Here is a 25297-nt window from a genome sequence, read left to right as displayed (position 1 = left end):
CTAAGGAAAAGGGTAAAAGCCATTGCTCCAGACTAAGACCAGGGAGGCAGCTGGTAAGGAGTAGCTCCAAGTAAATAATGACTTGAGTAACCTTTTCTTTTAGAGGACTGGACTTGTGACTAGAAAGACTTGGCTTTTGAGCTTCTGATTTAGTACTTATAGTGTGAAAGTGAATAAATTATTTAACTTCCCTGATCTTCGGCTTCCTGACTATAAAATGTCATTAATACTTGACTTTCCTCCCTCACAGAGTTTTGGAGGAAATGTGATTTCTAAACTATCAAGCTTAACTATCCACATATGAGCTCTTACAGTTACTATCTTTTCCTTCTCTATCCCAAAATCTACCAAAGTGCCTAGGACATAGCAAGGTCACAATAAATTGTCCCAGTTTAATTTTATCTTTCCTACTTCTTTCATTCTTCCCAATCCTTTTATCTTATTCTTGACTTCCATCCATACCATCTCCTCCCAAAGTGAGAGCACAAATAAATGAATGCCCTGGTTTTTATTTTGTTTTTTAAAGCTTTGCTGTGACCTGCCCCTTTTATATGATACAAATTACCCCATTAGACATGTCACTCAACCCTTCAACTTCTGTTCTATTCTGCATGTGTGTCTGGCACTCATGTCTCTTCTCTGAGAAACATCCAATGTGTGTTTAGGCCATACACACCAGGAGCCCTGTGCTATCATCTGACTGATGACTATGGTGACAGCAATGAGGCCATTAGCTCCCCCAGAAATAAGTGTCAGATGGCCAAACTCAGCCAAACATATCATATCTATGACAGTAAGTCTTTATATGTTCATCAGAGGAGTGAGTAAAAACTAATTTTGATACTCAGTAATTGGTTTCCCAAAACAACAACAACAAAAAAAAGGAATACCTTTCCACTTTTAAAATATTTTTCAGTTCCCTTTTTTGTGACTTTGAGAAAAAAAATTACTCCCTTTCCCTTAGCTGTAGTTTATGTTCTTCAACTTCCATTCTTTAAGAAAAAGGACATTTTCTAAACCTGCTTCTCTAGTTTACCTCCAAACTACTAACAACAGTGAGTGATAATGGTAACAGTGCCTAGTATATTATAGTAGTTGCTTAATAAATAATTACTGAATGACACTGATTCATCTTACAAAGGTTGGGAAAAATTAGGAGAAAAGTACATGTAGATATAATTCTTTTGTAATTCAGATAAGTCTCATTTTTTAAAAACCCTTACCTTCAGCCTTAAAATGGATACCAGGCATCAGTTCCAAGGCAGAAGAGCTATAAGGTCTTAGGCAATGTCTGGCTCTCTATCCACTGAGCCTTCTGTCCCTTCCCTTTTTTTTTTTTTTAAGGATAAAGGAAGAAAAAAATCTCAAGAATGGGTTGGAAAGATCTTGGTTTTTCTGGTTTCTGAGTGATAGGATTCATTCATAGAATGTATTCTGAGCCCACCACATGCAGGTACTCTGTTAGGAACTGGAGATATAAAGACAAAAATGAAAAAGTCCCTGCTCTCAAAAAGCTAATCTTCTCTAAGGGGAAACAACATGTGTTTCTAAAACTAACATCTACTCAACTATGTTTCATCAGAAACAAAAGGGAAAAACCTTTCCTCACTGTTCCCCCACCCATGTGCAAACTGTTCCACATCTCCTTGAAGCCCTGAAATCATTCGTCTCCTCCCAGGCCTATGCCCCTCATATTTTCACAAAATAGTCTCTACAATAAAGCAAACTCCGGAAGCCTCTTCAGCAATTGGAGAACAAACACTGACGTCAGCAGAGGGGTTCATTAACACTGGGCAAAGTCTCCCAATAGGTTGGGTTCCACATATGGTTTATGAGCATCTGAACCATTCAGTTTAATCTTTCCATGCTGGCTCTGTGGCAATGGATGAGGCAAACCACCGGCGCCAAGTGCTTAATTGTATTTTCCTTATTAATTACATGCAGCACTTTATTCTGTTCTCACAATGGAAATGACATTCACCCAACCATTCGAAAGCTCCCTGGATTTCACTTTCTGTTCTCTCCAGGTCATTTCTGTTTTTCTTAGTCAACAGGTCCAACTTGTTAACAGGTTCACTGCTTGTAAAGCACAAAGCAATTCACAAAATATTCTGACTTTTACAAGACTTGTCTCACCTGACCCTTTTATAATACTCCTTATTTACTTTCTTCCTAGTGAAAGGGTCTCAAATTCAAACAGAAAAATCCCAATCCCTAGGAGACCTGAATATCTTAGTCAGGCCATGATCCTCTGCTTTTTTTACAAGAGAATTTCAGAAAGAGGCAGAGAAAGCCAATGAGTTTAAGGGTGGGCCAAGAGCTAAGACACATTCAACCTGATGTCTTCAGAAAGTGAATTGTGGTCGGCTATGGGAAAGGTGGGTGGAGAGGAGGGAGGGAAAGAATATGATTCTTGTAACCAAGAAATAATGTTCTAAATTGATGAAATAAAATTAAAATTAAATAAAAATAAAAATCATTTTTATAAATGAAAAAAAAAGGAAGTAAAAAGGTTTGAAAAAATGCTACTATGGCCTATGTAGAAGATCTAAATGCATGAAAATAAAGTTATTTATGATAGAGATTTCAAAGAAGAATTGACCCTGGCTCTTTAAAAATGTGTCAGCTGTCAGAGAGAGCTGATCTCAGCTGGAGAATGTCCCAGGAAGCCATTCATTAAGCACAAGATTGGGAATCACTTTCTTCCTTTTGAAAGACGATTATACATTTTAAACTTGTTCTCAAGATGCCCCATCTTCTCCTCCCCTCCCCCAACAGACTTACCGACAGAGATCCACCAGCCGATCCAGCTCGGGACAGCTGCACTCATACAGCGTCCTACAGCTCACATGACTCTGGTTCATTAGGTCTCCCAACAGCTGGATGGAATTGGCAGGTGCTTCCTCACAAATCTTCTTAAACTGTAGCACTCTGGCTGCCTCACTAAACACATGCTTTGCACGCTGGTACAACTTGAAGAGAAGTACTTAGTTTAAAAAAAAGGGGAAGACATGGTTAGAAATAGTCACAGAGCCCCATCCCAAAGGCCCATAAAAATACAATCATCAGAGGGCATCTATTTCTGTCCGCTTACTTTACCAAGCCTGCGCTTCTGCCTCTATTTCAACAAGGCAACTATTCCTAGCCACAGTAGTCAGTCTTAAAATGTGACCGTCGGTAGGAGAGGGGTATGTTTTGAAAAACAAATTATTCTACTTTCTATTATTCTATTGCATTCTATTATTCTATCGAATAAATTATTCTGAAGCTTTTACAAATTATTCTAAAATGCCCTTTTCCATCTGTGTGACCTTGGACAAGTTAATGCATGTCTCTTGGCTTCTGTTTCTTTAAGGGTTTGGGGGGCAGCTGGGTAGCTCAGTGGATTGAGAGTCAGGCCTAGAGAAGGGAGGTCCTAGGTTCAAATCTGGCCTCAGACACTTCCCAGCTGTGTGACCCTGGGCAAGTCACTTGACCCCCATGGCCTAGCCCTTACTACTCCTCTGGCTTGGGACCCAATACATCCTATTGATTCTAAGAAAAAAGGTACGGATTTTTTAAAAAAAACCTATAATTCAAGCTATCCCTCAGCTTCAGCCTCCCCCAAAGCCACCACGTCTCCCTATGTCTAACCCAAGAACTCGCGGGCAGTAACTCTTTTAACACATGCTGGGGGGTTAGAGGCTGGCAGCTGTGGTGCTGAGCCAGACTGCCAGGGCACACAGCTGTCATGTATGTCTGCGTGAGCGGTAATGACATGCTTCGCTCTAAAACTCCTTACCAATGAGTGGGGCAGCCATGTGGCCTCATCACAGGACAAAATTTACAAAAAGCATTTTGAGAGGCTGAAGGTAATAATAATCAGGCATCGTCATTATCATCGTCACTTCAGCCAAAGAACATTCAATGGAGAAATTGCTATTTTCAACTCACCGACCAGTTTTTCAAAGGGATCCTGTCTATTTAAACCTACTTGCGTCTCCCCAACAGTTGGCGTCTCCCATCATTCTTTCTGTGGCCGCAGCACTGTCCTGGGGAATGGCCGACCAACGGGTTACTCGCGTGTGTGTGTGTGTGTGTGTGTGTGTGTGTGTGTGTGTGTGTGAACGTATGCTCCCATATATACATATCTGTTATGACATTAATGGCTCCCATTTCCATGAGCGTTCGAGTTGAACCCAAAGCCACCAGTACGTATGAATGTGTTAGGATGAAAAAACAGTAACAAGTGCAAGTCGGGTCTGGGCTTCCGAGGGCCGCCGCGGGCAGAAGAGTTCTAGGGAACAGGAAAGATGGCCCCACACACCAGCAGTCCCGGCTCTCAGATGAGTTTGATTCTCAAAGCTGCTTTGTAAGGCACGCAGTATTTGGGATTTGAAAGGCATCCCAACCTACCCCACCCCACCCCACCAACAGTGCTATAGATGGTTTCCAGAGATGGCCGGTTAGCTTTCTAGGCCAACCCACAGGAGCCCGTTTAACTCGAAATATACTCTAAGACTGGCCAGAGGGCAGCGCCCTGGGAGCCTGGGCCGGGTGCCACAGGTCTGGTCAAAGGATTCTCTGAAAGCCCCAGGTCTTCATAAGGTATTCATTGCCACAGAGGTGGGGGGGAGCTGGAGAGGAGGAGGAAAGAGAGAACCATTTGCAAAGGTTCCTCGGGAATGAGAGTTTATAGGCAGGTAGACAGCAGACACTGTGCTTAGAGTCCTGAGCCTGGAGTCTGGAAGGCTTCACCTTCCTAAGTTCAAATCTTGTCTCACATACTTATAAGCTGGGTGACCCTGGACAAGTCCCTTAACCTTGTTGGCCTCAGTTTCTTCATCTGTAAAATGTGCTGGAAAAGAAAATGGCAAAGCATTCCAGTATCTTTGCCAAGAAAACCCTAAATGGGGTCATGAAGAATCAGATATGACTGAAAAATGACTAACAATGAAAATGAGTTTGCACATATCAGGGAAGGTCTGCGATCAAATATCATTCCACATGACCCAGCAGCAGTGCAAAGAGATAATCAAAAGAAAAAAACACATACCCAATGACAGCACACAACTGGCCACACTGAAGGGTAAGTAAATTGGTCATCCTTACCAGCTATGTCAGAAGAGACATCCACCACGCCTTAAACTGGCATCCGAGTGGGTCCTTGGACAATAACACTTGGACTTCACCCCGGCTTTCTCTCCTGTCCACCTAGGACTGAGCCTGCTCTCCCAGCCAATCAGCAGCAGGCTCTAGAGCCAGGAAGCCCCGAGTTCAAATTTGACCTCAGCCACGTACTACTAGTGATGTGGCCCGAGTCAAGTCATTTAACCTGTGTCTCAGTTTTCTAGCCCCCTAGCACCCAGGGTTGGTGTGAGGATCAAATAAGATCGTATCTGTAAAGCACTAAGCACCAGGACACAGTAGTTGCTATATAAATGTTAGCTATGATGATTACTACTTAGAGACAGGGAGACCAGGGTTCAGATTCTGCTCAAATACTCTAGGGCCCAGGGAAAATCACTGGACTTCCTTCAGTTTCAATTTCCTCATCAGTTAAATGAATACAATAATAGCATTTATTTGTCACAGTTTTGTTGTAAGGATAAGAGAATACATAGAAAATTCCCATCCGTCTTTCAAGATCAGTCTCTCCCTGACTCTCTCATTCTGACAGCTCACAGTCAGTCAACAGGCATTTATGAAGCATTCACTATGTGCAGCGCTGTGTTAAGCACCAGAGATACAAAAGGCAAAGGGCAATCCCTGCCCTCAAGGAGCTTACAATGCAATAAGAGAAACAAGATGCAAACAATCATGTACAAACATGATACAGGTGGATAAATTGGGCATAACCAGGGTCTGAATGATGGGTCTGCATAGACACATACCAAGGGGTCCAAATGGAAAGGAGATGACTTCCCCAAGCAATTGCCATTAAAACAGCATGTGTGGGTTTTCTGGTTTGGGATTTTTTTTTTTAACTAAGTTTCAGGCTAAATATATAAAATGCCAGCTTTAAAGATTACATATGTTTCAGTTTATTCCTAAATGGCTTTACCTCCCCTAATCAAAGGCTGGGCCACAGAGTTACTGGTTTATTTGGGGGAATTTTCCCCCCTCAAACATTCTTATAGATGAAGACATCAGTTCCAAAGTCTCTGACTAGGACAGCTGCACGGTGCCAAAGACATTGTAAGAAAGTGACACAGAGTTCAGCAAAGAATTATTGGGTGTGGGGGGCAGAGAGGGTGTTGTGTACCCTCAAGACACAGTTTTAGTCACTGCACTTAGAACACTATGCCCAAGTAAATTTTAGAGCCACTTTGTATGCATTTCCAATCAAGAGTAAGCTTCTGGTTTTCATTCAAAACTCCCCACGTTCAAGAATCAACTCTCTAGACTAGAGTTCAGTCCTAAGACTCAACCTAGACAAGGAATGGTCAGATTTCCTCAGAGCAGATAATAGCACCCCACAGAAACCAGGGGTGTACCTAGGTTTTATCAGAGCATCCCAGCTGATTTGATATAGGAAGGAATCTTAGAGATCACCAACTCCACTCCTCATTTTACAGGTGAAGACACGAAATCTAAAAGCAAAATAAAATTATTTTCCCATGGTTGCAAGGTAATAAATAAGTGGGAAAACCAAGATTCAAACCCAAGCCCTCCTCTCTTTCTATATATCCAGTGCCATTTCCACACTGCCACACTTGTAATAACAGTCCTCCAAACATCCTATCCTGGCAAAATAATTCTTTCACAATACAGAATTTCCAATGAGGATGCTGCTAGGGTATAGCTGAAAGAGGTGCATGACAGATTTCCATTGCTCACCCACTCTGCTAAATCACCAACAAACAGTAGTAACTCTACAAAAAGCTGAAACAAGCCTGTTTTCAATTGTGATGTAAAGCTCTTGCCAAGGGCTACAATTGATCTGGAGACCACCCTTTGGGAAGCAACTTTTTCCTAGCTTGTTACCTTACAATGCATTGGAGTCTGCCATTCTAGCATGGTCACATATTGGCAAATGGACAGATCTCTACTGGACAGAAATCAGGAAATATAAAACATGGTCCCTGACAAAACTCCTATCCAATTAGCCTTGATACTGCACTTGTCTATAATCTCACAGAATCCTAGAGTGCAATTATTTCATTAAAAGGATAGAGGAAGCTGATTTTTATTATCTTTCTTTGCTGATGTGACCCCATCCCAAGTAAGTCCAATATCAAGAAGCATAGTACATACAAAATGCTTTCCCTGGTAATAATGAACTGCTAGTAGCCTAACTAGAGGAAATACAAATCCCTAACTGGGAAATAGGCTATGACTATTTTCAAAAACTGGAAAACATACTGGATTAAGAACTAGGAGAGCTGGGTTCTGATCCTGTTTCTTCCATACTAGAGGATAGTTAATTCCTCATTCATAAAACCAGGAATACTTGGTGATTTCAAAGATATTTCCAACACAAAAATATTATGCTTTAAATATCGAGAACTTTCTTGAAAATTTCATGTAATGCTCCATGAAAGCAAATTTATGATGAGACTGGAACTTTTTTTGTTGTTGTGGCACAGTTGAATCAAATCTTGAAACAATGTTAAAATGGCATAAATAGCAATGTCTCAATGGTAACAACCACACAATGTTAAATTAAAATATTAATAATGGCTTCATTTTCTTTCTTTTTACTTTCAGTTAAGTGGATTGCATTTTATAGATAAAAATGTTTCCTTTTTCAATTGCATATATTAGAGACCATGAAGCTAGTTAACTGTCTTATGGATTATCAATAAAGCCATAATAAGGCTACCAGATAAGGAAGCATTGTCCTTTTACGGGGCACCTAGAACCTTTCCTAACATTTCCCTCAAATACATATTTGTGTGTGTCCCGTGATAAGTTTTGGAATCCATTCAGATGGCCTGGGCTCCTATGTATGACCTTGGGAATCAATCACCAAATGGTTACTGACCACCTGTTCTATGTAAGCTCTGAAAACTGTGTTAGATTCAAATGGGTACCTGTCTTCTTTTCAACCATTTCTCTGATTTAATAGCATCCCCAAAGGGAGTATAACAGTAATAGTGATAGCTACATTTATATAATGCTTTAAGATTTGCAAACCACTTGTATTTACTTACTTTCATTTAAGCATCACAATAGTAAAGTGGATATTATAGGTCTCATTATTCCTATTTTATGGATGATGAAACTGAGATTGAGAAGAATAAAGAGACTGAATTCAAGGGGAACGTTTAGAAGGCTATTACAAAAGTCTAGGTGAGAACTAATAGAAGTCTAAATAAGAGTTTGTGGCAGAATGAATGGAGAGGAGGGGATAAATATGAAAGAGATTAATACAATGCTAGAATCAACAAGATTTGATAATGGTTTGAATATGAACTTTCCAAAAGAGTAGAATTAAAGAAGGTTCTAAGGATGTCTGAGTAGTATTCAATCAGTCAATCAACAAGTATTAATCCTTTACATGGTATTAGGCCCTGGAGGACATCTGGGAATAGGCAAAAATATAGCCCCAGCTCTCAAGGGAATTACATTATAAAGGAGACAACATGTAAATAATCAGATATATACAAAATATAATAATAGCATTTATATATCACTTTAAAATTTGCAACAGGCTCTCTACACATATCTAATTTCTCCAAAAATCTCTGGGAGATAGATGCTCTCATTATCAACATTTAAAAGATGAGGAAACTGAGGCAGGAAGAAATTATTTACCCAAATTCAGCTAACTTAATAGTATAGTTCTAAGGCCAAATTTGAACTCAGATCTCCCTGACTCCTGGTCTCACACACTGTGCCTCCTAGCTGTGCAGAAAGAAAATAATCTCAGAGACAATGGTTCTAGCAGCTGAGGAGACCAAAAAAGTATCTAGCATAAGGAGGGATTTGAGCCAAATGTTAAAGGAAGCCAAGTCTTCTAAAAAGCAGAGTGGAGGAGCAAGAGCGTTCCAAGCATTAGGGACAGTCATGGCAAAGGAAGAGAGATAAGGGATGAACTGTTCAGTATTGGGGACAAGTAGGTCAGATTGGCTTGGTCGTACAATATACATTGGAGAGCAAAATATATGAAGACTGAGCAGGAAGGATCAATAATGGGAGGAATTTTAAATGCCAGACAGAGGAGCTTCTATTTGATCCCCAAGATAATAAGAAGCTTCTGGGTTTTATTGAGTTTCTTGGGGGTTGGGGGGGAGATTTAAATGGAATGCGACATACACAAATAGCCATAATACAAATGCACATATGGAAAAGGCATTACAGAAGAATAAATGGCTTGCTCTTTTGGGTGATAGGATATATCCTTGAGGCAAGAGAGATTTTCAGCACTTTAAGGATCCAATATTATCATTTAATGCAGATAAAAATCACTTTATAGACCTTAGTAGTAGCTATTTGAAGGTTCTTATGCCCAAAAACTCATCACTTAGTGATCATCCTGGCAATGAGCCTCCCAAAATTTAACTAAGCATGTCCTCGGACGGCAGGCAGAGTCAGCAACCAGCCCATACTTGGTCTTTCTCGTTTAGTAAGACCCACCAGAGATTTTATACTCTGTTGGCCTTATCTCAGAAGATCTGAGGTCAGCTCAGTGCCATGAGCCAAAGAGGATATCAGACAATGGCGATGCTACAGGTAACAAGGAATGGCAAGCAACTACGCGCCCAAGGCTGCGATGCCCTGGGCCTTTTTAATGGCATCAAAAGCAGACTCAGGGCTGAAGTTGTTCCACCATCATTAGAAACCAGCCTGTTGGGAAAGACGGAAGATGAAGCTAGAGTGAGAGGGCATTTATCTGAGAAAAGTACAGGGCATTTATCTGAGAAAAGTACGGTGGAAAGCAGTCTGTGGAAGCTCGGAAAGATTGGGTGGAGGAAAATGAGTTTGAAAGAAAAAGATTCAGAAAAAGAAAGGGGGTGAGGGCCAGGGCAAAAGGAAGATGGGCCATGGGTCTGAGGGCATTTGGTTGAGAAAAGTTAGGAGGGAGAGAAGTTGGTAGAAGCTTGGAAAGACTGAGCAGAGGATGAGTTTAAAGTCAAATTCAGCAAGAGAAAGGTTGAGAGGTCCAGGACAAACATGGAGCTGGTGAGAACCTCGGCTGAACAATGATCTTGGATTTGAGAGAGGCTGTGTTTGAAGATAAGATGGTGAACTCGGTATCACCACCCCATTTGTAGAGAATGGATGCCTCCTGGGGGAGACAGGAAATGGGAGGAGCTGTGACACTGCTGATCATATGTGGTCTCATACAGCTCCTTTAAATCAAACATTTTCTGAGCTCTTCCGTTCCCCTTGGGAAAAGAGTGACAAGGAAGACAAGGTAACAAATAGATGTGATTTTGAATCATAACTGTTCAATTTAGGTTGCAACAATACATCTACTGAATATGATTGGGTCTAGACCCATAATTTTACTGGTATAGAAAACTCCTGGGGCAGCTAGTGTAACCCTTAAAATTTCTTAGACTTATAAATGTTGGAAATTTCACTATTGGGAAATTTCATACTTGAAAAATTTCCTATTGATAGTGGGAACGCTATTGGAATGTGAACCCCATTGGCATGGGAGGTTCCTCCTCCTCCCTTCTTAAGATTACTTTAGGACAGAAACCTTTTGCTGAACAATGGAAAGGGCTTTGACCTATGCTTAAGCATAGAACAGGAATTTTTTGAGTCATGATTGATTTTAGAATTGATACAATAGAGATACTTGGAATGACAGAACCAGGTCTTGGAAAATACAATTTCCACCCCACTCAGTCCTAACAGGATTTAGGAAGGGCTGCAGCAAAGGATCAAGATTTAATTATTTGAGAATATGACCTTCAACAGACATGTGCAAAGCCACAGACCTCTGGAGGGTCCTGGGTTAAGCTAGAGCCACCATTGGCACAGGGAAGACATAGACAGTGATTGGTAGATGTGAGAACTGAGGGGAGGGAACTTGGATGGTTTCCTTAAAGATAGAGGGGTCTGAGGACTGAGGGTGGTTGGTTGGAGAGGTTTTTGCTCTGAGAGGTGGTGCTTTGAGAAGTTTGCTCTGAAGGAAGCTGGAGGTGGAGGCCCCTGAGACTGTTTCTCCATTTTGGTCATGTGAGTGATAGGGACTGATCTCTTTTCTTTGCCTCAGCTATCTAAGGGCTTGGGCCTTTTGGCCCAGCCTAAACAGAAGGGGTATTTAAGCCCTATTCCCTTCTCTCCCCTCTCTCTCTCTCTCTCTCTCTCTCTCTCTCTCTCTCTCTCTCTCTCTCTCTCTCTCTCTCTCTCTCTAATACCTTTCTTCCTCCTGTTTGTAATTAAACTCCATAAAAGGTTGACTGCTGACTTGAGTTTTCATTTAGGAATTACATAGCTGAATTCCTTGGCGACCTTAAATTAATATATATCAGTCTTTTAAAGCGATTTCCTTGTCACACTAGGTAGCAGAGTGGATAGAATGCCAGGCCTAGAATGGGAAGGCCCTGGGTTCAAATTTGACCTCAGATACTTCCTGGTTGTGTGACCTTGGCAAAGTCACTTAACCCCCAATTGCCTACACTTTGACACTCTTCTGTCATAGAATTGGCAGTAAGATAGAAGGTAAGGATTAAAAAAAAGAAAAAGAACAGATCAAAGAGGCAGAGTAGAGAAAGAAAAGGAGAGGGCAAGATGTTGAGGGCCAGCCACCTGAAGGGTGGAGGAATCTAGGAAAATAGAGTGAAGGTGATAGAAGCACCAGGTCTAAGGTAGGGAGATATGGTCACTCCAAATCAAGGCTTCATGGGTTGGCCCAGAGTACTTAGGAAAATCTTTATGAAAGAAGCTTGAGTTGGTTTCATTCCAGACTGTGGAAGTAGCAAAAACTAAGTCCTAGCAGTAAGGTTGAATGTAATATGCATTCGTGATGGAGAGGAGGTTGTGTATTAGAGAATTGTGGAAAATCAGGTTGGACCATAAAGAATGAAGGCTAGTGCAATCCAGCATGGAAAGAGCACCATCTTTGAAGTCAAATATCTCTAGGAGATGTTGGGCCTCAATTTCCCCATCTGTGAAATAAGAGTGTTGGACTAGATTGTCTCTGGGGTCCCTTTCAGTCCTACAGCTATAGCTAAATGGCCTGTCTTTTTAAGTTTGAAGTCTCAAGGTTAAAGGACTTGATCAGCCAGTTTGGGGAATGAAGAAGGAGAAATTGTTATCATTGAAATGGAAATGCCTCAGGGTCTTGCACTCTAAAATACTATCCAGGTGAAGACCTGGTTACAGGAGGATCATTACCAGTGAGTTTTCGGGACATAAAAACGCATGAATATCAACTACTCCAGGGAAAGAATAATCCAATGGAGGGAATACTCACACTGATGAAATCATAGCCATCTGAAGTAGCTTTGGTTTGCATTGTGTTTATGAAATGGTATTTAATATCATGTGGGCAGTTTCACTCATAGCACACAACTCTCTGCTAGGCTAGAACAAGGTTTGTTTTCCAAGAACAAAAGAGGTCCAAAAGTGAATGGGGGAAAAAAACGCATCTTAATCCATTTCTGGGTATTCTCTTCCTGTACAACAAAGTTATGATAAGTTTTTGCTGTGAGGACTAATTCACAGTATTTGGGGCACTTGTGCAGTAAGATGGAAAAACACTATAGATGCCCCATTGAAGTCAGATTGTGGTTACACATTCATTTTCCCAGCAAAATTATTTTTCATAAATTTGAAGCTTTTGAAATGGCCAAACCCACAAAAATAATCTGCTGTTTTAAGACACATTAGGAGCCCATTTCCATGCTAAAAAGACAAAATTAAATTAGCATTTTGCATTTAAAAGAATGATCTCTACCTGTTCTTTAAAAGCAAAACCATTTGCAGAAGGAAAAAAAAGGAGGGTAATTTGTGCTTTCAACACTAACCACATTAATTCATGGAAAACTGAATTCCAAAGAGGTTTATAAAAATCTGAAAATCCACAGCACCAAATCACCATGTGACCAGAGTGTAACATTACTTCATACATTTATAGCCTCTCTTGCTTAGATTTTCAAAAGAATCGTTCAAACTATGAGCCAGATTTCCCCTTCAAGTAAAATATTAACTACCGGAATAGCTGTGAGGGACCAAAAGCTGGCAGCATTGTAATTATTTCTGAGTCTCTCATCTCAGTTACTTTTGATCCAATCTAATGTCATTATCCTTTTTGTTGTAGCCAGTATAAGTTACTGAGGATCAGAAAATCAATAGCTTAAAAGTTGGAAGTAATTGTAGAAGTCATATAGCCTTAGAGGGCATTACAACTTAGGAGAAGGGATTCATGAATCAGGTAGGCAACTAGGCTAGAAATGCATTCAGATCCCTTAACAACTCTGAGATGTTATGATTCCAGCCAACTCAATTTATCTCTCACTCCACAATGCTGGACCTCCGCATTTGTTCATACTGTAATACTATAAGCAATATTCTCTGATTTCTACCATCCTTTAGTAACAGCCCAAATCCCACTTCTTATATGCATGATGCTTCTTCTCATCAAACACATTTCTATGCGGCTCATTCCCTGTTCCCTCATTCTCTTATCACCTCTGATTTTCTTGTTCAGTCATGTCTGATTCTTTGCAGCCCCATTTTGGCTTTTTCCTGGCAAATATACTGGGGTGGTTTGTCATTTCCTTCATACTGGAGTGGTTTGTCATTTCCTTCTCCAATTCATTTTACAGACGAGAAAATTGAGGCAAATATGGTTAAATAATTTGCCCAGGGTCACACGGCTAGTAAGGATCCAAGACCAGATTTGGACTCAGGAAGATGAGTTTTCCTGACTCCAGACCCCACATTCTTATCTACTCTGACGTCTAGCTGCCCTTTTGTCTCCTCTACTAGATTGTAAATTTCTTTAAGGAAAAAACTGTCGTGTATTTTTTTATGAACTCATAGCACTTTGTACATGACATGCATTCAATCAATATTTCTTGAGCAAGTGAATGTATCACTCTCCCAATCCCTCATTTCCATTGATTGTTCCAATTCTTGGGCCTGAGAGGTCTCTGCTACTGCCCACACAGAGGTATGCGAACTTTTCTTCTCACTTCATGAATAACTTGCCCATTTCCTTTGCTTTCCTCTATTTTACAATGTCCCCAAAACTAGTTTCTTAGAGAAAGCAAAAAAGAAAGCAATACTCCATCATGTCATGCAAATAAAATTACTTGTCATATGAAAAATCTGCATTTGAATGCTAAACCACTTACTAGCTCTCTGACCTCAGGCAAGCTTTTTAAACTTCCTGGGAACTCCGTCTTCACAAATGTAAAAATGGGAATAATCACACTTGCAGTACCTACTTCACAGGGCAAATGCTTTATTTTGTGAACTGTGTTTTATACAAGAAACTGTTCTTAATTTAAAATGTGGATGATTGGAACATTTTCTAATTTTCTCCTTTAAAAATGAACTAAATTAAGTTTGTGGTGCTTTTTAAAATTTTTATTTCCATGACTCTCAATTAATTCATTTTTCCTGTGGGTTAATGGTCCTTGATAGACGAAAAAATTCCCTACCCTTGATCCTTTTGGCCTGAGGATGTTAATTGCTTTTACTTCCCTACACCAAATTATGCTAAAAAAAAAATACCAAGAATCATCTGACATTTCTTTTTGAAGTATATCATTCTCCTGTTCTGAAAAACTATAACAGCTCTCAGTTGTTTCTTATTTCAAGTTCTATCACATTTAACCAAAATGAAACATGACCAGATGTGTAAAAATGCTTTGAAAAACATAAAGTAATGAGCATGAAGTGGGGAAAGTGCTGGCAGTAGAGTAAGAACACAAGTGGGTTCAAATTCTCTCAGATACTAGTTTTGTCAACATAAATCACACCTAGATGATATGTTATGGACGAGAAGTGACCTTAGGGACCATTTAATTCACATTATCTTCAGAATTCAGCATACTGCCTGGCATAAGTAGATATTTAATAAAAGTTTATTGATTAAAAGATTAACTGGTGATTTCATCTGTTATTCAATCATAGCTGTAACATTGCTTAACACACTATCTAGCATATAGTTCATGATTAATAAATGCTTGTTGATTGAATGATTAAATACCAGACTGTGTTAGCAAAGACAAAATCTGCTTTCCATTAAAATGGTCAATGTTACCAAAATAACAAGCTTTTTTTTTTTAAACCTCTATCTTCAGTCTTAGAACAGATACTAAGTTCTAAAGCAAAAGAGCAGTAAGGAGAGTAGGCAACTGAAGTTAAGGGACTTGTCCAGGGTCACATAGCTAAGCCATGTCAGAGACCATATTTGAACCTAGGACCTCCTAGATCTGGCTCTCTATCCACTGAGTCACCTAACAACCCCCAAAATAACAACTTTAGTCCTCCCTAAATCATGGATATGGGACCAGTCACTGGATTAGAAAGAATGATTCATGGAAGCATTCAAAGAGAGGGGCAATGATATAAGGTTCTGAACAGGGATGGGATGTGGAAATTATCTCCAGCGTGTGCTACTCTTCCATCATCATGAAGTTCTCTCAATCCATTATGTAGTTCCCAAGTAATTATGTATACACCAGAGAACAAGGTTTTTCCCTTATAATAAGGTGATCAAAAAGCACTTCATCAGGAGAAATATGTCATTCCCCACTTGGTCGCTGCTACACAGATAGAACAAAGCCAAAGAGACATCAATATGTTTCAAATGTTTCAGAGCATAATTTACCAGCTAGACGCATAAGTTCCTTATTCATATGTTCAACTTTGTCCAAAACTGTGAGGATAGCATGAGGTGTGGAACTTGGGAATGATATCAAGATTAGAATACACTTAAGAGGAAACAGAATCAGTGAAATGAGACCCTCTCTCGGGTCTATGCGTGCACAAAGGCAGCTGTGGCATTTGAGTCAAGCAATGCATCAATCCACCAAGTAGGTTGGTTAACAATGACAAGACAATGCTTATAGTGACTTGCATTAGGTGTTTTAACAAAATAAATCTGGGTTTAAAAGGGATGTAAGCTAAAGGATGAGCACAAACGACTATGGCTAAAAATGCAAGCTAATTAAAATTTGGCAAATTAGACAAGTGGCTATTATGTGAGCTGCCACTGAAGTGATACCAGGAGCAATCCATCCTTGCCTAATTGAATCTACTATCCCTTGCATGCAATAATGGCCCCCTCTTATGAATAAAAAATGAATAATTAGTAATAGATACTCCAGGGAAGGAGTGATTTGCTTTCCTCGGGCACCCAGCCCAGATCCCAAAGACCTGCTTAGCCTTATACTGCTGATTCTATTTCTCCAGCTTAGTACCCTGGTAGTGAACAGGATGTCATTGTTGATATTAGAGCCATCGAGCGGCCAGAAGATTGTGGGAAGTCACTAAGCTGAAGGATGTGAGAAGGACCTTCTACAGCAGCCAGCTTTGCAGCATCAGAAGAACTTGGGAATCTCCATTGAAACCAGGACAGCTCAATGGCATGATAAACCCCGAAAGCATAGCAAGTCAGCGTAAATAGTAACCTTCAGTCAGCAATCAGGAAGGTGATAGGCTTGAGGACAATTTACTCAGCACTTAGTTTAGAAGACAATGGCGCTGCCCAAACTACGTCAGGGGCACAGACCATGGAGTCTCCATTGTAGCATTCACTAGCTTTCATGAAGAAAGAATCATCAGGATGGGAAACAAAGTCTGTATTCTCAAGAGGCACATTGTCAAGGTCATAATGCAGCTTCCCAGCCAAGATAACAACTGAAATACAGTCATGCAAAGGCTCACTAGAGATAGGCAGATCAGAGAGCAGTGTAGCAGGATTGAAAACAGAATGTTTTAAAGCAAGCAAGCCCCTGGTCAGAAAAGGCTGGAGTACAGTGGTGTGGCAATAAGTCCTCAACTTCATGGGGCACTATGCCATGAAAGGGCACTCCCACACCATCTCCACTAAGAAGGTGGAGCCACTGCCCACAGGCAAGGTGGTGAACCTGCAGCTACATTATCCCAGTTAAGCTGTGTGGGTCATAATGGTTTACTTAGAATCCCAGAAGCCACCCTCCTTCATTCATGTACAAAAGAGGATGAAGGGCTTACTTCGATCTGAGAGTCCTAGGGCAGGAACACAGTTAATTGTTTCTTAAGGTCAGTCAAGGCAGCAAAATGTTCAAGATCAAGATGCAAAGCAATAAGAGGTTTAACAACCTCACTAAATGATAGGATCCACCTCTAACAATATTTCCTTCTACTCCAAGGACGGTGTATACTAGAGTTTCTTAAACTTTAGAATTCCTTGAAGAGCCTGAAACAGAGTGTGTCCCAGCAGACAAGACAATCCAAGATAATTTACCTCAGGTTGACACCACTAAACCTCTGATTTAGAGACCTTATAAGCCCTTTTCATGAAGCTGAAGAGGTATATGGTGGCTATCTTCTAGACAGACCTTATTGGTGGGTGATGCTAGTTAGAAAGTCATCAATATGATGCTATGATGAAGTCTTTAAAAATAATCAAAGGGAAATCCTGCTGCAAAATTGTGAAGAACAAGTCCAAGTAAGTCCAAATCCACTGTTGATTGTTCTAAGTGAAGATATATAGATAATGGGAATCTGGGTGAATAAGAATACTAAAAATGCAAACCACAAATCTATCACAGTAAAGCAGGTGGTTGTTGTTTCTTTATGGTAGCGTTAAGTATTTCAGGGTATGTAGGTATAACAAGCATTAACAGCAAGTAAATCTTGCAGAAAACGATTAGTAGCACATTGAATTTCCTTTGAATGATGGCTTTATAAGAGGTCAAAGACATACCCTAAATTAAAACTTAAGATTATCAACAGATTAAAGTTCCAAGAAACAATTTCACTAATTTCACTAATTACAGCTTAGGGTTAGGTTATTGTTATTTTTCTCATGTCTTAATAAATATCAGGACATTCCATGGATCTCTTGTATAAGAATAAGTGCACTCTGGACTGGTAGTCATATACAGTAAATACCAGTTCACACATACAGTGAATAGTTGGTCTAAAAATGTAGCTTCACTACTTACTCATTATTAACAGATACAATTTCATGATTTTCCAAAAGATCTTAGATAAGTCTCACTTTTTTAAGGTTTAATTTGTGCATTTCTCCACTTTGACCAGAGAGGCAGGTAGAGCTATTCCTCTCCCCCTCTCCATCATGTCTGATGACATTTTTTCACATCCCCCACCCCTCCACCCAACAGCCCAATAGGAAGCGCTTTTTCCTTCCCTTCCCTGTTGGGGGGGGGGGTGTTACAGGGGGACATGGCACATCCAGCACCTTGGGGGGGGGGGGGGGCATGGCACATGGTCTCAAAAAGGCTGACCATCACTGTCCCACTTTTTAAACTGAAGTACTAAAAGTATCACAACCTGTCAGCAGAGCTGGTAAAGTCCTCACATGTATGCATGCACACACACACAACACACACACACACTCTAAAAGGATGTGGCTACTCTCTTCTCCCAATAGTGGGTTGCTTTTATTTTCCAATTTTAAAAAAGATGCCCTGTTAATAAGCAAGTAGGAATTTTCAAACATATAGTATGTGAATCTTGAAATTTCTCAGACTTGTGAATGTTAAAAAATTTCCCATTGGGGAATTCTCCATTGGGACAACTCCCTATTAGGGACCATTCCCCATCTAAAATGTGAGAACTCTACTTAGATCAGAAATGGGAGGACCTCTACTCCAACCTTACTTAGGACTGCTTTAGGGGAGAAACTCCTTGCTGAACAATGAGAAATGCTTACACCCATACTTAAGCCATGCCTATTTTTAGAATTAATACAATAGGGTGCTAAGTACCTATAAAAGTCAGGCAACTTGTGAATTTACAAGGAGCAAAGAGGTGAAAACTTATTCAGAAGTTTTTTCTGGTTAAAACTTACTAAAGGGATTAGTCAACTCAGCTGTGAATTCAGAATGGGCTGTCCCTTGGAAAATGTCTACTGTGATTGGTAGATGGAAGAACTTAGGGGAGGTGACATAGGAGAAAACCCCCTATATAAGAAAAAGGAATCTCTTGAGAAGCTCGCTTGAGAAGGAGCTCTTGAGAGACAGGCTCTAAGAAGGGTCTCTTGAGAAGAATCTCTTGAAGGACAATCTCTAAGGAGGTCTCTCAAGGGAGGCTGACTCTGGCTGGAACTCTCTCTGGGGAGACTCTGTCCCCCAGAATCCTCACTTGAACAGATCTTATGGTGAGTGATAACTGACTGACTGATCTTCTCTCTTAAGGCTTAGGTCTGGGTTGGTCAGGGCTGCCCTGGGCCAGCCTATTCTTTTCTCATTAATTCCTTTTCTCTCTTCTTCTCTCTTTCTTTAATTCCTCATTGTATTATTAATTAAAATCTCTATAAAACCCACTTGACTTGGGTATATTCATAATTGGGAATATTTCCCTGGCGACCACCTTATATGTGATTTAAAAACCAAGACACTGTAGTGAAACATATTTTCTGCGGTCACAAATTTACTCACCCACTCTTATATCTACTATAATTTATATCTTCCACTATTTTACTCACTACAGTTTACAACCTCAACCATTTTAACTCTTACAGTTTATGGCATCCACTCTTTTAACTGCCACAGTTTATGGCTCCCAACCTTTTAAATATTACAAGTAATATTATAGAACAGATACATTTATAATGACAGCATTCATATTAAAAGGGGAGTTATGATTTCTCAACTTTCACAATATTAGAGAGATATAAGTTTTACTAATTGGTGATTTTAATTCGGTCAAATACACAGAAAATCACTTATCTTATTATCCCTAGCATTTTATACTTGTCACCTAATTCAATATGGAATAATTACACTCACCAATAGTTTATATAAGTGCTTACCAATGCCAAGCTATTTCTTGGTTTTGTTGGCTGTTGTCCTTTGTACTCAAAGAGACCCCAAATGAAATCACAATATTGAGGTCAATGTATGGTGTGTCCAACTATGGCTGATCAAACCAATATGACCTCAGAAGGCCCTTCCATAGGTTGGCCACAAATAGCCCATATGAACATGTGAGATAGAGATGTCTCTAAATTTGTACATTTCATATTTCTTTTGAGCTAGTGAAATTCAGCCTTGCTCACAAAGCACAACACCTTCTTTGATTCTGGGCATGCAATGATGGACTGGCCTGTGCTAGTGTCTCTCAAGTCTTATAAGTACCAGCACCAAAATAAAAGTTGCTTTTATATAACAGAAAATAAAGAGACTTATAAGCATTTTTTCCTCTGACTGTGAAAGATCTTTGTTCCTAACAGTCTCCTCTTTTAAGTTTGTGATATTTCCAATACTGTAGATTATTAGTTATTGTATCTAACTGAGCAATTAGGAGTTTTGTTTTAAATGTAATAGAAATCCTTAACAAAATAATGTAATTGTTGGATTCCACCAAAATCAAGTATAGCTGAAATGTCACTAATGTTAATAATTTAAAATCTCATTTTCACAAGGACCATTAACTACCAGAATTTCATGTTTCAGAACTCACTATTCAATCAGCTTAAGTTTTAATTTTTCACATATTGAAAAGTGATGGTGAGACTACAGCTTTTGGAATATGATTCTGACCATTAAAAAATATAATTGTTTAATTTATATTTGATTCAATTAATAAAGAATTGATATAACCTCATGCCACTTTCACTAACTCTTTGATAATAAAGCAGATCTTTTTATTATAACTCAGATAGTATAATAATTTGTTTCACTGTCAAATGACCAGCAATAATTTGTATTAGAAATATCCTTTGATTTGTAGTGTTATAATTTCTTGATTTAAAGTATCTGCTTTCATTAAAGTTTCATATATTAGGGGGCAGTTGAGTAGCTCAGTAGATTGAGAACTAGGCCCAAAGACTGGAGGCCCTAGGTTCAAATCAGGCCTCAGACACTTCCCAGCTGTGTGACCCTGGGCAAGTCACTTGACCCTCATTGCCTAGCCCTTACCACTCTTCTGCCTAGGAGTCAATACACAGTGTTGGTTCTAAGGTGGAAGGTAAGGTTTAAAAATGTTTTCATATGTTAATTAGAGTTAACAGGAATTACAAAAAACAGTGTCTGACAGTGACTGCTTTTGTCTATTTCCTTTCAAATCATTCAAAGGCTAAAGTCTATTTCTTCTGTTTTCTTACCATAACTTATTATACCTTCACACAAAAAAAAACATTAAATTTTATTTATTTTTCAGTTACTTACTGATTCTAAAGCAATTTTCACTTTGGGAGTCCCAGTGTAGGAATAATAATGGGGCTTGGTTGTTTAGGAGCAGTAAGCAACAGATAGGTAATTTGAACCCAACTTTACTCACTTTTATTCCTTCAGAAACTATAGGTGTTCTAAAAATGTTCCAGTTCTTCTAATAACTACCCAAAAAATCACAGTTCCACCCAAGGGGGCGCTTTTATAGGCCTTGAGCAGTCACTAATGGGGTCACTAGTCACAAGTTCATGATTGGTCCTCAGAAGAAGCAGAGAGAACTGTTATGATTGACTGCAAGAGACAGCCATTAACCACTAGCACACTGTCAGCAGTTTGAAGAGACTTTCCATAGGCCTTAAGATTTTGTCGGCAGTATCTCATGGCCTTCCACTTGTCTGTCCGTGATATTCTGGGGCTAAGGTGTAGAACATTTATGGCATGGCAAGTGGGGTTTCCCAAACCCAGCTCCTCACACAGGAGTGGAGGAGGGTGAGACTAATAGTAAATCTTTAACATAAGTTAATGCACATCCATATAATAGGAGTAACTAATATGGTATAAATTAAATCTATCCTATAGATCAGATCAGATCAAAGTAACATTATGGGTTAACTATAACCTACGTGACTCTTCTTAGAGCATTAACTAAATCAAACTTAATTCTAATTAGGTCACTAATGCAATCACTGATATTCATTCACAATGAAATGAGTAAATAGTAATTAAATTGAGTAGGGGTATTCAAATTACTGCCCCAGTTGGGTCCTGGATATGAGATCATCAATCCACCACCAGCTTTACTACATGCCCTTCTGGCTTGGTAGGATCGGCCAGAGTTTGTGTTTTTCCAGCAAAGCCATCAAGAGCCTTGAGTTATCTCCACACCTCCAATAAAGCATTAGTACAGAGCGTTAGTGCAGGCATGGAAGAATAAACTCAAATAAAGAAATATATTAAAATGGGAAGGGAAAGAGCAATGTACATAGAATCAAATATACATTTGAAAGAAAGTGTATTCATCTGAAAGGAATGAGCAGAGGGAAGCAGGGATTAGAGGTAGCAGAGCAGAAAGCATTTAGAAGAGGATAGAAGGAGAAAGAGAATTAGTAATGCTGTAAGAGTGCTCCTTCGCCCAGCCAGACATTGGATATAGATCATATTTTTCTAATTCGGATTACAAAACTGACACCGAAGCAGTTCCTAAGATCAATGGGGAATCTTCAAAAGCTTTATATTTGCTATAAGCCTAAGTCAGCTTGAGGCAAATCAAGGGAATTCTTGACTTGACCTGCTGTCAGTTTCATGTCTCAGAATAAAATAAAGCAAAGAAGGGAACTACTATTTGAGACTTAATGTTAACCATCACACACACACACACACACACACACACACACACACACACACACACACACACACACACGAGGCACCTGTGTTCACAGACATACATACACAAAGTTGGCTTTATTAAAATAAAAGGAACTTTGGAAGGAAGGCATCATGTCATCTTGGAAGTATAAACTTGAGGGAACATTAGTTAGAGATGAATACACAATACATTACACTTTAAGAAAGTAGATTTCAAAATTTCAGAAAAAAAAAGACAGCTATGGTCTGACATCAAGAGACACTAAAGGTGGAATGTGGCTTGTGAGGGTTGGGTAACTTAAAAAATGAAACTGACTACTATAGTGAACAATCTCAATAAATAAATAGAAAAGCACAAAAAAAGGAAACAGTACTGTTGCACAGAGAATGTTCTAATGAACTCGGGGTTTTTTTTAAACACATTTATTAAAAAAAAATAGAGACTGAAGTATAATACCAAGAACAAATACAAATGGGTCACACAAACCAGAAAGAATGTCCAAAAGAACAAAGAAAGGGCATGGGGGAGATGAGAGAGAAGGTAGAACTATTCAACTCTTATCTTGCCTTTCTCTTCCTCAGGAAGAAGTATCTTCAAACTGGAAAGAGTGGAGAACAATGTAAGGCAGGAATGGCAATTCAAGGAAATCAAGACTTGAGTAAGCAAGCTTAAGTGAGGTAACCATAAGAAAGGTGCCAAAAAAAAAAAAAGTCGCCTGAGTACACCCAAGCACAGCTTCCTGACTTTGCTCATTTCTTCTAATGGACAGGGTAACCTAGAAAACAACAAGCGTATTTTGAGCCAACTACAAATCTAAAAGACTGAGCCACAACTGGTAAAATGACCAACTCCAAATAGCAGCCAAAGAAAACCCTATGGGTCACACTCTTGTTCTTCTTAAAAGGGACAGGCATATACTGACCAAGCAGTGGTTTAATCATTATCACTAGTACTGATGTTTAAAAATATAAAGGATATTACATATCCCACTAAGAAAACAACTGAGAATCACGCAATCATTAAATTAGTCTGCCCTTTTTCACAAATCAAAATTGTTTTTTCCTTTACTAAAATATTCATTTTGGAATCCCTTTAAGTTGCCACCTTGTCTGCTACATTTAAGATATTACTTTGTTTATAAAAATCTGATTTATATCAATTTCTCAGAAACATTTATTGCATAGAGTGAGCTCAACTTGTATATAACAGGATCTATGACATTCTGTTAGATAAGAACAGATCCTGTAATACCATTACTGGGTTTGTATACTTGAGATCATAAAAAAGGGAAAAGCACCTATTTGTATAAAAATATTTATAGCAATTCTTTTTGTGGTGGCAAAGAATTGGAAATTGAGGGGATGTCCACCAATAGGGGAACAGCTGAACAAATTGTGGTTTATGTTGGTGATTACTGTGCTATAAGAAATGATAAGCAAAATAATTTCAGAAAAAGCTGGGAAAATCTACACAAATTGATACAGAGCAAAATAAGCAGAACCAGTAGAACACTGTACACAGGAATGGCAATATTTTACAATGATCAACTGTGAAAGACTTGGCTACTCTCAGCAGTACAATACTCTGGGACAACTCTGTAGGACTTATGAGGGGGTATGCTGTCCAACCCCTAGGAAAAGAACTGTTGGAGTCAGATACAGATCAAAGGATACTATCTTCCACATTATTTGTGGTTTTATTTTGAGGTTTTGGTTTTACATGAGTATTCTCTTATATGACCAATATAGAAGTATGTTTTGCATGATAATATATGTATAATCTGTCACTTCCCTAATGGCAGATAGGCAAGTCACCAATAAATGCCTTCTCATTCTATGCATTCTTTCTCTCTAAATCCTCCAGAGATGATCTACAAACCACACTAGAGACCTTCTTCTAGATCTTTTAACTTAAGGGAACTAGGGCAGTCCTCTGCCTGTCACCTGAAAGTCCCCATTCATGATATTTGGCCTTGATGCCTACTTGATCCACTAGGACATCTCCTCTTGGATTTTTAATTCACTTTTTCATATTTTTTATATCACTTTTATAGTTTTTATGTCACTTCTTGAATCGAGATTAGATACTAAGGGCTACTTGCCCCTTTTCTGAGCTTTGGGTCATGAGCCCTTCTGATTCTTCAGGCAACTATAATATTTCATGGTTTACAGACATATACAACAAATATTCTACTCAAGATAAAAAGAAACAATCCTTACCTCAAAGGAGTGTATAATCTACAAAGGGGAATTAGAGTACATACACCAATAAGAGCAATGCAAGACAAAATGTGATAGGAACAAAGAAGAGATTCTAAATAATCTAGAAAAATCTGAAGCAAAAGGCTGGGAGGCTCAAGGAAAGATTCATGGAAGAACTAGCACTGGAGCCAGGCCTGGAAGGAAGAGAAAGATTTCAATAAGCAAGGATGAGGAAAGAATACTTTCTATACATGAGGAACAGATTACATGGAGAAAAAAAGAAATGGCAGGATATAATCAGTTAATAATTAGTTGACCAGTTTGGCTATGAGGAAGAGAATGTGAAAGACAACAATCTGAAATAAGGCTGACAAAGTAGATAAATTATAGCAAAATATTAATAATTATGATTGTAGGGAGTACTCATGTAGCACTTAAAGGTTTACAAAGTGCTTTCTCTATTATCATTTGATCTTCATAAAAATCCTGAG

At 39.1% G+C, this 25297-nt stretch overlaps 1 protein-coding gene across 5 annotated transcripts in view; it reads right to left on the bottom strand.

The window, feature by feature from the left end:
- The window catches only part of GALK2 (galactokinase 2), a 210383-nt gene that overhangs the window by 7376 nt on the left and 177710 nt on the right, over nt 1-25297 (bottom strand). For all 5 annotated transcript variants that reach the window (XM_001369845.4, XM_007479936.3, XM_007479935.3 and 2 more), the window contains one exon: nt 2785-2986. In XM_001369845.4, coding sequence (XP_001369882.1) covers nt 2785-2986 — 202 coding nt within the window. The remainder of the gene's footprint in view (nt 1-2784; nt 2987-25297) is intronic.

This window comes from Monodelphis domestica, chromosome 1 (genome assembly GCF_027887165.1).
Source record: "Monodelphis domestica isolate mMonDom1 chromosome 1, mMonDom1.pri, whole genome shotgun sequence".
Taxonomy (NCBI): domain Eukaryota; kingdom Metazoa; phylum Chordata; class Mammalia; order Didelphimorphia; family Didelphidae; genus Monodelphis; species Monodelphis domestica.
Note: the sequence above shows the minus strand (reverse complement) of the source record. Positions and strands in the feature narration are given on the sequence as shown.